General features: G+C 41.4%; 1 protein-coding gene across 1 annotated transcript in view; it reads left to right on the top strand.

Annotated features, from left to right (window-relative positions):
* Nucleotides 1–14,086, top strand: part of si:ch211-186j3.6 (neural-cadherin) — a 689,510-nt gene that overhangs the window by 224,036 nt on the left and 451,388 nt on the right. Inside the window, exon 6 of the mRNA XM_057844439.1 lies at nt 10,612–10,861. Coding sequence (XP_057700422.1) covers nt 10,612–10,861 — 250 coding nt within the window. The remainder of the gene's footprint in view (nt 1–10,611; nt 10,862–14,086) is intronic.

Genomic DNA, 14,086 nt, shown 5'->3' with positions numbered 1-14,086 from the left:
AGATCAGCCTGGCACATGGATCAGGACTAATCTTGGTCCATTCCTCTCTACAAAACTGCTGTAGTTCAGTCAGATTCCTGAGAGCTCTGGCATGAATCGCTGTCTTTAGGTCATGCCACAGCATCTCAATGGGGTTTAAGTCTGAACTTTGACTTGGCCACTCCAGAAAGTGTATTTTCTTCTTCAGATTCAGATTCAGAATATTTATTGTCATTGTTACAAAAAAAGCACAACGAAACTTTGTTTGGAGCATCCATCCAGCTCATACAGCTAAGTTCTGAAACCATTCTGAAGTTGATTTACTTCTGTGTTTTAAATCATTGTCTTGTTGCAGTATCCATCCTCTTTTTAGCTTCAACTGTCTGGAAGACGGCCTCAGGTTTGCCTGAAAAGCTTCCTGATAAACTTTTGCATTCATTGAAAGTGGTAAAAAATACCACATGGCATTTTGGCACATGGTAAAAAAATGTCACCTGGCAAAATACATTATGCCACATGGCAAAAATGCCACATGCCAAAATTAATTTTGCTACGGTGCAAAAAAAATATGCCACATGGCAAAAAAAAAAAATGTCACATGGAAAATTCCATTTTGCCTCATGGAAAAAAAATGCCACTTGGCAAAATAAATTTTGCCATATGGCAAAAAAAAAAAAAAAAAATGGCCACATGGCAAAAATGCAACAAGGCAAAAAAATGCCACATGGTATAATCCATTTTGCCATATGGCTAAATCAATTTTACCACATGACAAAAAAATGCCACATAGCAAAATACATTTTGCCTCATGACAAAAAAAAAAAAAAAGCCACATGGAAATTTCTATTTTGCCACATTTAAAAAAATGCCACATGGCAAAATGCATTTTGCTTCATGGAAAAAAAAAAACCGAATGTCAAAAAAAAAAAAAAAAAAAAAGCCATATGTCAAAATCAATTTCAATTTCATGCAAAAAAATGCCGCAGGGCAAAAAAAAACAAAAAAAACAACAACAAAAAAAAAAACAAAATACAAAAACAAAATGCAACATGGCAAAATCAATTATGCCACATTGCAAAAAAAAAAAAAAAAATGCCACATAGCAAAATACATTTTTCCTGATGGCATAAAGATTGCCACATGGAAATTTCCATTTTGCCACATGGCAAAATAAAATGCCAGATGGCAATGCCACATGGCAAAAAAAATGTCACCTGGCAAAATACATTTTGCCCCATGGAAAAATGCCACATGCCAAAATCAATTTTGCCACGGTGCAAAATAAAATACCACATGAAAAAAAAAGAAAAATGTCACATACAAAATTCCATTTTGCCTCATGGAAAAGAAATGCCACTTGGCAAAAAAAGTGCCACTTGGCAAAATCAATTTTGCCACATGGCAAAAAAAAAAAAAAAAAATGGCCACATGGCAAAAAAATGCAACAAGGCAAAAAAAAAAAAAAAATGCCACATGGTATAATCCATTTTGCCTTATGGCAAAATCAATTATACCACATGACAAAAAAATGCCACATGGCAAAATACATTTTGCTTCATGGGAAAAAAAAATGCCAAATGTCAAAAAAAAAAAAAAAAGCCATATGTCAAAATCAATTTAAATTTCACGCCAAAAAATGCCGCAGGGCAAAAAAAAAAAAATGTAACATGGCAAAATCAATTATGCCACATTGCAAAAAAAAAAAAAAAATGCCACATAGCAAAATACATTTTTCCTGATGGCATAAAGATTGCCACATGGAAATTTCCATTTTGCCACATGGCAAAATAAAATGCCAGATGGCAATGCCACATGGCAAAACAACAAAAACAAAATGTCACATGGCAAAATCAATTTTGCCACATGGCAAAAAAAAATGTCCTATGGCAAAAATAAAATGCCAGATGGAAAAAAAAAACAGTTTTTCCACATGGCAAATACCACTTTTTGTACTTGTCCCTGCTGTCATTTCATGCAAAAATGTGAGAAATTCCAAAAGGTTCAGATACTTTTTCATACTACTGTATATACAATATATACACATACTTACACATAACTGTCTATGTATATATTTTAAATAGTCAACAACATAAAACTCAAATTAATTCATTTCAATCAATAATCCATATCAATAATTCATTATTGATATGGATATTACCACTGAGTGATCCTTTTTCATGTAAGGAAAGTATATTTTCGGACACGTTATCATCACATCGAGATTAATAGGCTTTAATACATGAGAAAAAGTCGTAAATGAAAGATTTTTAGCGCAGCACGACGCCAACAATTGGCGTACCTCCGGAGGCGGGAAACATCACCCCGCTGCGCGAGCATTTTGTGGAGAGAAGGAGGGCATTCTTATCGAGTGTAAATAAATGTAACCCTTCATCATGTCACGTCTTGGCAACAACAATAAAAAACTTCCTGAGCAAATATGTGGTTTCCATGGCGATAGAAGCCTCCCGCAGTGTCCCTCTTCAGCGTGCGATACAACAAACGCACGTACAATGATGAATAATGAACTAAGTGTGCTCGTTGATCAGCAAACACTTCAACCAAACGACAAGTGAGTTTTTTTCTTCGCGTTACACAGTCATGTTATCGGTGAAGGTAAACTAATTGATGCACATATTTGGACCAAGTTGTGTCGGATAGAAAATTGTAAATGCCCAAAATCAACAGCAAGTGAACCAAAAGTGCCCATACTTAACAGGAAGTGACCTGTAAATGCCCCAAAATCAACAGGAAGTGAACTGTAAATGCCCAGAATCAACAGGAAGTGATCTTTAAATGCCCCAAATAAATTGGAAGTGACATGCAAATGCCCCAGAATCAACAGGAAGGCCGGGAGTCTGTAAATGCCGCCAAATCAACAGGAAGTGACCCGTAAATTCCCTAAATCAACAGGAAGTGACCTGTAAATGCCCAAAATTGACAGGAAGTGACCTGTAAATGACCAAAATCAACAGAAAATGTGACCTGTAAATGCCCAAAATCAGCAGGAAGTTATTTTTAAATGCCCCAAATTGAAAGGAAATGACCTGTAAATGACCAAAATCAACAGGAAGTGATCTTTAAATGCCCCAAATAAACAGGAAGTGACATGCAAATGCCCCAGAATCAACAGGAAGGCCGGGAGTCTACTGTAAATGCCGCCAAATCAACAGGAAGTGACCCGTAAATGCCCTAAATCAACAGGAAGTGACCTGTAAATGCCCCAAATTGACAGGAAGTGACCTGTAAATGCCCCGAATCAACAGGAAGTGACCCATAAATGCCCAAACTCCACGGCAAGTGACCTCTAATGCCCCAAAATCAACACGAAGGGGCAATAAATAACCCAAAATACACAGAAAGTGACATGCAAATGGTCAAAATCAACAAGAAGTGACCTGTAAATGCCCCAAAATTGACAGAAACAGACTGTTAATGCTCCAAAATCAATGGGGAGGGACCGTAAATAATCCGTAATCAACAGGAAGTGACCTATAAATGCTCAAAATCAATATGAACTGCCCTGTAAATGCCCCAAAACCAACAGGAAGTGATCTGTAAATGCCCCATATCAAGAGAAAATAAATTGTAAATGCCCAAAATGAACAGCAAGTGACCCAAACTGCCCAAAATCAACCTTTAATGCCCCAAAATTAACTGGAAGGGACCATAAATAACCCAAAATCAACAAAACGTGACCTGTAAATGCTCAAAATCAACAAGGAGTGACCCTTAAATGCCCCAAAATTGACAGGAACAGACTGTTAATGCTCCATAATAAATGGGAAGAGACCGTAAATAACACGTAATCAACAGGAAGTGACCCGTAAATGCCCAAAATCCACGACAAGTAGCCAGTAAATGCCCAAAATAAACAGGAAGTGATCTGTAAATGCCCCAAATAAAGAGGAAGTAAATTGTAAATGCCCAAAATCAACAAGCGACCCAAAACTGCCCAAAATCAACAGGAAGTGACCTGTAAATACCCTAAATTAAGAGGAAGTGAACCTTAAATGTCCCAAAATCAACAGGAAGTGACCCCGTAAATGCCCAAAATCAACAGGGCGTGACCTTTAATGCCCCAAAATTAACTTGAAGGGACCATAAATAACCCAAAATCAACAGGAAGTGACCTGTAAATGCCCCAAAATTGGCAGGAAAAGACTGTTAATGCTCCAAAATCAATGGGAAGGGACCGTAAATAACCCGTAATCAACAGCAAGTGACCTGTAAATGCTCAAAATCAATATGAACTGCCCCGTAAATGCCCAAAAACCAACAGGAAGTGACCTGTAAATGCCTCAAAATCACTAGGAAGTGATCTGTAAATGCCACAGAGCTATTGGAAGTAAATCGTAAATGCCCAAAATCAACAGCAAGTGACCCATAAATGCCCCAAATCAACAGAAAGTGACTCGTAAATGCCCAAAATCAACAGGAATAAACCTTTAAATGACTCAAAATCAACAGGAAGTGACCTGTAAATGCCCCAAAATCAACAAGAACGGATCTATATAACCTAAAATCAATAGGAAGTGACCTGAAAATGCCCCAAAATCAACAGGAAGTGACCTGAACATGCCCCCCAAATCAACAAGAACAGATCATATATATAACCCAAAATCAACATTAAGTGACCTTTAAATGCCCCCAAATCAACAGGAAGTGACCTGTAAATGACCCAAAATCAACAGGAATAAACCTTTAAATGACCCAAAATCAACAGGAAGTGACCTGTAAATGCCCCAAAATCAACAAGAACGGATCTATATAACCTAAAATCAATAGGAAGTGACCTGAAAATGCCCCAAAATCAAGAGGAAGTGACCTGAACATGCTCCCCAAATCAACAAGAACGGATCTATATAACACAAAATCAACAGGAAGTGACCTGAAAATGACCCAAAATCAACAGGAAGTGACCTGTAAATGCCCCAAAATCAACAAGAACGGATCTATATAACCTAAAATCAAGATGAAGTGACCTGAAAATGCCCCAAAATCAAGAGGAAGTGACCTGAAAAATGCCCCCCAAATCAACAAGTTCGGTTCTATATAACCCAAAATCAAGAGGAAGTGACCTGAAAATGCCCCAAAATCAAGAGGAAATGACCTGTAAATGCCCCAAAATCAACAAGAACAGATCTATATAACCCAAAATCTAGAGGAAGTGACCTGAAAATGTCCCAAAATCAAGAGGAAGTGATCTATAAATGCCCCAAATCAACAAGAACAGATCATATATAACCCAAAATCAACAGAAAGTCACCTGTAAACGCCCAAAATCAACAGGAAGTGCCCTGTAAATGACCCAAAATCAAGAGGAAATGACCTATAAATGCCTCAAAATCAACAAGAACAGATCTATATAACCCAAAATCAAGAGGAAGTGACCTGAAAATGCCCCAGAATCATGGGGAAGTGACCTGAAAATGCCCCAAAATCAAGAGGAAGTGACCTATAAATGCCCCAAAATCAACAAGAACAGATCACATATAACCCAAAATCAACAGGAAGTGACCTGTAAATGCCCCCAAATCAACAGGAAGTAACCGTTAAACTACCCAAAATCAACAAGAACGGATCTATACAACCCAAAATCAAGACGAAGTGACCTGAAAATGCCCCAAAATTAACAAGAGCAGATCACATATAACCCAAAATCCACATGAAGTGACCTGTAAATGCTCCCAAATAAACAGGAAGTGACCTGTAAATGACCTAAAATCAACAGGAAGTGACCTGTAAATGACCCAAAATCAACAAGAACGGATCTATACAACCCAAAATCAAGAGGAAGTGACCTGAAAATGCCCCAAAATCAACAGGAAGTGATCTGAAAATGCTCAAAATCAACAAGAACAGATCTATATAACCAAAAATCAAGAGGAAGTGACCTGAAAATGCCCCAAAATCAATAGGAATTGACCCTAAAATGCCCAAAATCAACAAGAACAGATCTATATAACCCAAAATCAACAGGAAGTGACCTGAAAATGCCCCAAAATCAACAGGAATTGACCCTAAAATGCCCCAAAATCAACAGGAAGTGACCAGAAAATGCCCCAAAATCATCCAGAACGGATCTATATGACCCAAAATCAACAGGAAGTGACCTTTAACCCTTTATTGCCAAATGTATCACATTTGATACACCTAAAATTTCATGATTTTGAGATTAATTCAGAATTTTGACATTTCTTTTTGAAAAAAAAAAATGATGGATTCAAGTCAACACGTGCATCTGCAGGTTCCATGAAAAAAAAAAAAAAAAGGATTTAGCTAGGGTTATAGATATTAAAGCGCTTATTACACATATTCATTTTGACATTTCTTTTTACAAATGTGAAAAAAAGGTTTCATTAGGACCTTATTTTTCAAATTTTGGGATTCTCTGATAATTGCTTCATGTTGCCGGTCTTTAAGGGTTAAATACTCAAAATCAACAGGAAGTGACCTGTACATGCCTCAACGGGAAAAGGAAGTGCCCAAAAATGAACCCGTTGCCTGTCATTGGCTGCCGCGGACCTCCAATCCGTTTGAAACGGGAGACATGGCGGCGAATTAACACTCTCCCAAAAGTGTGCAAGAACTCTGCTGACGGAGATCTTGAACCACGTGAAAGTTGCATTGCACAAGCGCTAATTGACACAGCGTCCGATCCGCTAATTGTCAACGAACGCGGCGACGTTAGCCGGCCCGTTTAAAATCGGACGCATTGGGAATCCATGCGGGCCGAGTGGCAAAGTGATTGCCTTGCGGAAACGGAGGCGCGCCACCTGGGACGTGAACAAGCATATTTTCCGCTAACGAGAACATTTTTTTTCCACCGTTTCCCGTCGTCAAACTCGCCACTCTACCAATTTATCTTACTTTGCATTCGGCCGCGGCGAAACATGAATAAACACGACGGGACTTCGGCTGCCTGGTCGCGGCGGGGGAGGGAGAAAATAAAGAAATGCTTCAAAACGAGTGCGCTAGCAAATGATCACAGGGTTTTTATTAAACGCGGCGTTCTTTTTGTTTGATTGTGTAATTGCAATGCACCCGAGATGCTACTAAAGTGACACCTTGTGTGCTTTTGTATCATCATTTTTTTTTTTTTCAATTTATTTCAATCTGCCTCATTTGAATAAGAAAACACAACCTGAAGATTCTCATGAATATGAAACATACTTCATCACCCCAAAATACCACGCACGCAATTAAATACAATTAAAGTGAGTGTTTCCTATTCTCATGAGTCGGTTGAAATCATTCACTTTTTACTCTCACTCTCAAAATCGACCTTTAAAACATGATTTTAAAGGCGCCAAACGTCCAATCCATTTGGACAGTGATTTGGGGCAGTTGCATATCACTTCCTGTTGATTTTCGGGCATTTTCAGGTCACTTCCTGGTAATTGGGGGGCTTTTACAGGTCACTTCCTGTTGATTTTTGGCCTCTACTGCTCACGTTCTGCTGATTTTGAGCATTTACAGGTCACTTCCTTTTAATTTTAGGGCATTCACAGATCACTTCCTGTTGATTTTGAGCATTTACAGGTCACTTCCTGGTGATTTTGGGGCATTTTCAGGTCACTTCCTGGTGATTTTGGGGACAGTACGGGGACATGTCCTGGTCATATCTGGTCAGTTCCTGTTGTGGACACGCCCTGGTCATATCATGTCAATTCCTGTTGATTTGGAGATATTTCGGGGGACATGTCCTGTTCTTATCAGGTACGTTCCTGTTGATTTGGGGACATTTCAAGGGAAATGTCCTGTTCTTATCAGGTATCTTTCTTTTGATTTGGGGACATTTCGGGGACATGTCCAGGACATGACAGGTCACTTATTGTTGATCTTGGGACATTTCGGTGACGTGTGTTGTTCATAACAGGTCACTTCCTGTTGATTGAGGGACATTTCAGGGACATGTCCTGGTCAGAAAAAAGGTCACTTCCTATTGATTTGGGGACATTTCGAGGACATGTCCTGTTCATATCAGGTACCTCCTGTTGATTTGGGCACATTTCAGGAACATGTCCTAAGGTGACTTGCTATTGATTTGGGGACATTACCGGGACATGTCCCGGTTATATCAGGTCACTTCATGTTGTTGACACGTCCTGGTCATATCAGGTCAATTCCTGTTGATTTGGGTACATTTCGGGGGCATTTACAGGTCACTTCCTGTTGATTTTGGGTTATTTACGGTCCAACCCTTTTAATCTTGGGGCATGAAAGGTCCCCTCTTGTTGATTTTGGGGCAATTACAGGTCACTTCCTGGTGATTTTGGGGCATTTTCAGGTCACTTCCTGGTGATTTTGGGGACAGTATGGGGACATGTCCTGGTCATATCTGGTCAGTTCCTGTTGTGGACACGCCCTGGTCATATCATGTCAATTCCTGTTGATTTGGAGATATTTCGGGGGACATGTCCTGTTCTTATCAGGTACGTTCCTGTTGATTTGGGGACATTTCGGGGGAAATGTCCTGTTCTTATCAGGTATCTTTCTTTTGATTTGGGGACATTTCGGGGACATGTCCAGGTCATAACAGGTCACTGTATTGTTGATTTGGGGACATTTCGGTGACGTGTGTTGTTCATATCAGGTCACTTCCTGTTGATTGAGGGACATTTCAGGGACATGTCCTGGTCATATCAGGTCACTTCCTATTGATTTGGGGACATTTCGAGGACATGTCCTGTTCATATCAGGTACCTCCTGTTGATTTGGGTACATTTCAGGAACATGTCCTAGTCATATAAGATGACTTGCTATTGATTTGGTGACATTACCGGGACATGTTCTGGTCATATCAGGTCAATTGCTGTTGTGGACACGTCCTGGTCATATCGGGTCAATTTCTGTTGATTTGGGTACATTTCGGGGGCATTTACAGGTCACTTCCTTTTGATTTTAGGGCATTTACAGTCCTTTTCTGTTGATTTTTGGCATTTACAGGTCATTTCCTGGTGATTTTGGGGCATTTAAATGTCACTTCCTGTTGATTTTGAGCATTTACAGGTCACTTCCTGTTGATTTGGAGCATATACAGGTCACTTCCTGTTGATTTTGAGTTATTTACGGTCCCCTCCTTTTGATTTTGGGGCATGAAAGGTCACTTATTGTTGATTTTGGGGCATTTACGGGTCTTGTTGATTTGGGGTTATTAACGGTCCCTTCCTGATGATTTTGGTGCATTTAAAGGTCCCTTCCTGTGGATTTGGGGACATTTACAGGTCAGTTCCTGTTGATTTGGAGCATTTACAGGTCACTTCCTGTGAGTTTGGGGGCATTTACAGGTCACTTCCTGTTGATTTGGGGCATTTACGGTCCCACCCTTTTGATTTTGGGGCATGAAAGGTCCCTCCTTGTTGATTTTGGGGCAATTGCAGGTCACTTCCTCTTGATTCTGGCAATTTACAGGTCACTTCCTGTTGACTTTGTGGCATTTACAGGTCCCTTCCTGTTGATTTTGGATTATATATGATCTGTTCTTGTTGATTTTGGGGCATTAATAGGTCATTTCCTTTAGACTGGGGGTTATTAACAGTCTGTTGTTGATTTTGGGGCATTCACAGGTCACTTCCTGTTGATATGAACATTTACAGGTTACTTCCTGTTGATTTTGAGGCATTTATAGGTCACTTCCTGGTGATTTGGGGGCATTTATAGGTCACTTCCTGTTGATTTTGGGTTATATAGATCCGTTCTGGTTGATTTTGGGCATTTACAGGTTACTTCCTGTTGATTTTGGGATGTTTACAGGTCACTTCCTGTTGATTTTGGATTTTATGATCTGTTCTTGTTGATTTTGGGGCATTAATAGGTCATTTCCTCTTGATTGTGGGTTATTAACAGTCTGTTTTTGATTTTGGGGCCTTCACAGGTCACTTCCTGTTGATATGAGCATTTACATGTCACTTCCTGTTGATTTTGTGGGTGTTTATAGGTCACTTCCTGTTGATTTTGGGTTATTAACGGTCCTTTCCTGGTGGTTTTAGGGCATTTAAAGGTCCCTTCCTGTCGATTTGGGGGCATTTACAGGTTACTTCCTGTTGATTTTGAGCATTTTCAGGTCACTTCCTGTTGATTTTGGGGCATTTTCAGGTCACTTCCTGTTGATTTTGGGTTATATAGATCTGTTCTGGTTGATTTGGGGCATTTACAGGTCACTTCCTGGTGATTTTGGGGCATTTACAGGTCACTTACTGTTGATTTCGGGTTATTTACAGTCCCTTCCTGTTGATTTGGGGGCATTAAAGGTCCGTCCCTGTTGATTTGGGGCATGAATAGGTCAGGAAACTTTTTTTTTATTGAATGATAAAGACACAATTCTACCTCCATAAATTTGCTGTTCATTTTTATTGAAATGTAATAGCTTTACCACAGTGTTCTGACGTTGAACTGTACCTTTAAATAGTGAAAATAAATTATTCACAAACTCGATAATATTTTAAACTATATACATATATATATATATATATTGTCATTTTGGGGCAGGGGGCTCTGAGCTACGCGACTAGCCACTTAATGAATCCCTAAGTTCAACTGTAAATAAGAAGTTCCTCTTGACGGTCATAGACGTCCAATCCATTTAGACTGTTTATTAATTTCCTGTCTTTTTCATGTCCCGATATTTAGTTTCCGCCAGCGACTGCGACTCGGAAAAGAACGCTGAGCTGACGTACTACACGATGAGTCCAGACTTCACTGTATCCCCGCACGGCACCATCTTCCCGGCCGGACCTCTTGACTACGAGAGGCCCAACCATCTGTACGAGTTCGTGGTGATGGCTGTGGACAAGGGGGAGGTACCTCGCACGGGCACGGCTACAGTCAGGGTGCGCATGGCCAACGTCAACGACGAGCCGCCGGAGTTCTCGCAGCACATGTGAGTAAAATATCGGAAAGGAAATTGCTTGACCCTAGATCTCAGGGTTGAGGGTTGATCTACCTTATCTGTCCTGGGGTCTTATCAGAAATACTGCTGTGCTAAAAGACCACACAATCCAAAACCAGGACTTCTCCTGGACCAGAATTGTTAAGACCAAGACAAACACTATTAAGCGCAAGAGTAGAGACCGAGACAAGAGAAAGACGGTTACAAGACCAAGACTCTAAAAATGTGGTCTCGAGAATGTTTTTGTTTTTTTCATGTTTAATGGTGTATCAAAGTAGGTGTGGGAATGGCGGGGGCTGGTAGCAGGGGGGCATGTGCCACGCCCCCCCCCACCACCCACCCAACCCCAACCCCAGCCACCCCACACCCTCGGAGTATGTTGCATTAATATCAAGGGGGAGCCAGGCCGGGACTGTATGTCCCCAGTCTGACTCTGCCTGAAAATCTGAATGAGTGTTTAGGTATTGGGTCCCCAAACTACTCCACTTCTGGCCGCATTGGGTGCTGGATTTCTTTCCAACAAAATATGACGACACCTTTGCACCAAATCAAATCAAATGTCTTACAAGTTTAATCAGTGGATTGTAGGCAGGTTCTGCTTGTTTTCGCAGAAACCTCATTGGTTAAACGGTCTGTGCTCAACTGGTAGGAACAAAATGCAGGACCCACGGTTTGGACAACTCTGGTTTAGGTCCTCAAAGTGAAAGCTATGTACAGTCAAGAGTGTGTGAGTGATGAGGCAGGCTCCTAGGGCAGGGCCCCGCTTGCCAGGAACTGCCGGCCTCAGGGCAAGAGAAGCACCAGGGCCCCGACTAGTATCCAGACACCCACTTGTAGTCAGGTGCTTCTTGTTTTCGCAGAAACCTTGGTGTGCGTCCCCTCTTCCCATCCCTGCAGGCCGGTTGATGGGAGCATGGGTGCCCCGGGGGACCGGGGCTGGCTGAGGGGAGTGGTGGCATGGCCATGGGGTGGCGCCCCCGCTCCACTCGTCTGTGTGGCTATCGCATACTTGATGGGATTCGCGCATGGCTGGATGTGATTGGGCGCACTCAGGTGGAGGACCTCCGTGCCGGGATTGGGGAAGGAGCGGCGTAGAGTGGGTTGCCAACAAGCTCACACCCACAAGGGACTCACAGGATTACTGGGTTCTCGATCACAGGGCTGATTTGTGTATACTCCACCCCTCCCAATCACATGTCTTCTAGACCCCCCACCCCCTCGTTCCGTGGTTCATGTCCACCATATGGTGTCAATCGGAAATACATCTAGCTGACAATAGCACCAACATATTCATAGTTAGTGTAGACGTTCAATGTATTTCTTGTTGTTGTTTGTGTTTCTTCTCTCTCTCTCTCTCTCCTTCTTTTCTTCTGTTCCCCCATAACACATTCCTGTTTGATGCTTTGTCTTAATAAACGAGGTGTGTTGAATGATCACAATGGGAGTATGTCTTACTCCAAAACGGAACATTAAAACTGTCAGACCAACCGGACACTCAGAGTTCCATTCATGCTCGAACCGTTTGATCGATCGGCACCATTCGAATATCAAAACCTTCGGAATTTTCGCGCAACGCAGGGACTTTTTTGAAGGACCACAAAAAAATTTCCCGTTTGCCCGTAAATGCCAATTTTTCGGAAACAAAAACTTTTTTTTTTTCAAAATATAGGCTATCTAGTCCTACAATTTTTGACCAAATCACATAACTTGGACATCAAAAATTCCGGGACAGTAAGGGGCTTATAAGTTGTATACAGAATTTGGGAAAAAATTTACGGTCCCCCCAAAATTCGCCAAAAAGTCATCGACGCCCAAATTTTCCACTAATCCCACTTATCCCTTATTCCACTTATTGACGGCCATGTATGTCGATTCTATTGATGCCAATGTACTTGGATTCCTTGGACGCATTGTAAGTTGAAGCCGTTGACGGCCATGGACGTCCAAATTTCCCATGAATTTTCAAAAGCAAAAGAGCAATGTCACCAAATCAAGAGGAAATGTCCAGATATCAATAGGACGTGTCACCCAAATGTCCCCAAATCAACAGGAAGTGACCTGATATGACCAGGACATGTCCCTGGAAAGTCCCACAATATACAGGAAAAACCTGATATCAACAGCACACGTCACCGAAACACCCCCAAATCAACAGGAGGTACCTGATATGAACAGGACATGTCCCCAAAATGTCCCCAGTTCAACAGGAGGTGACCTGATATGACCAGGACATGTCCACAACGGGAAGTGACATGATATGACCAGGACATGTCGCCGTAATGTCCCCAAATCAACAGGAAGTGACCTGATATGACCAGGACATGTCCCTGAAATGTCCCTCAATCAACAGGAAAAACCTGATATCAACAGCACACGTCACCGAAATGCCCCCAAATCAACAGAAATTGACCTGATATGACCAGGGCGTGTCCACAAAAGGAAGTAACCTGATATGATCAGGATATGTCCCCGTAATGTCCCCAAATCAATAGCAAGTGACCTTATATGGCCAGGACATGTTCCTAAAATGTCCCCAAATCAACAGGAGGTACCTAATATGAACAGGACATGTCCCCAAAATGTCCCCAAATCAACAGGAGGTGACCTGATATGACCAGGACATGTCCACAACGGGAAGTGACCTGATATGACCAGGACATGTCGCCGTAATGTCCGCAAATCAATAGGAAGTGACCTGATATGAACAGGACATGTCACCGAAATGTCCCCAGATCAACAATAAGTGACCTGTTATGACCAGGACATGTCCCTGAAATGTCCCCAAATCAACAGGAAGGTACCTGATTTGAACAGGACATGTCCCCAAATCAACAGGAGGTGACCTGATATGACCAGGACGTGTCCACAACATGAAGTGACCTGATATTACCAGGACCTTTCCCATAATCAGTAGGATGTGACCTGATATGACCAGGACATGTCCCCGGAACGTTCCCAAATCAACAAGAAGTGACCTGTTATGACCAGGACGTGTCCCCCAAATGTCCCCAAATCAACAGGAAGTGACCTGATATTGTCCCCGAAATGTCCCCAAACCAACCTGGGCAGGGGCAAGAACGGTATCTCCACACAGCAAAGCCCCATAGTAACATCTCTGGAAAATGCAGTTTCTCGTAAAAATATTGCCTTTTCAATTTATTTAATTCCAAATATTCAATTTTTAAAAAATTTTATACTCCCCATTAGTCAACCCAG

Source organism: Corythoichthys intestinalis, chromosome 1 (genome assembly GCF_030265065.1).
Source record: "Corythoichthys intestinalis isolate RoL2023-P3 chromosome 1, ASM3026506v1, whole genome shotgun sequence".
In the NCBI taxonomy this organism is placed as follows: Eukaryota; Metazoa; Chordata; class Actinopteri; order Syngnathiformes; family Syngnathidae; genus Corythoichthys; species Corythoichthys intestinalis.
Note: the sequence above shows the minus strand (reverse complement) of the source record. Positions and strands in the feature narration are given on the sequence as shown.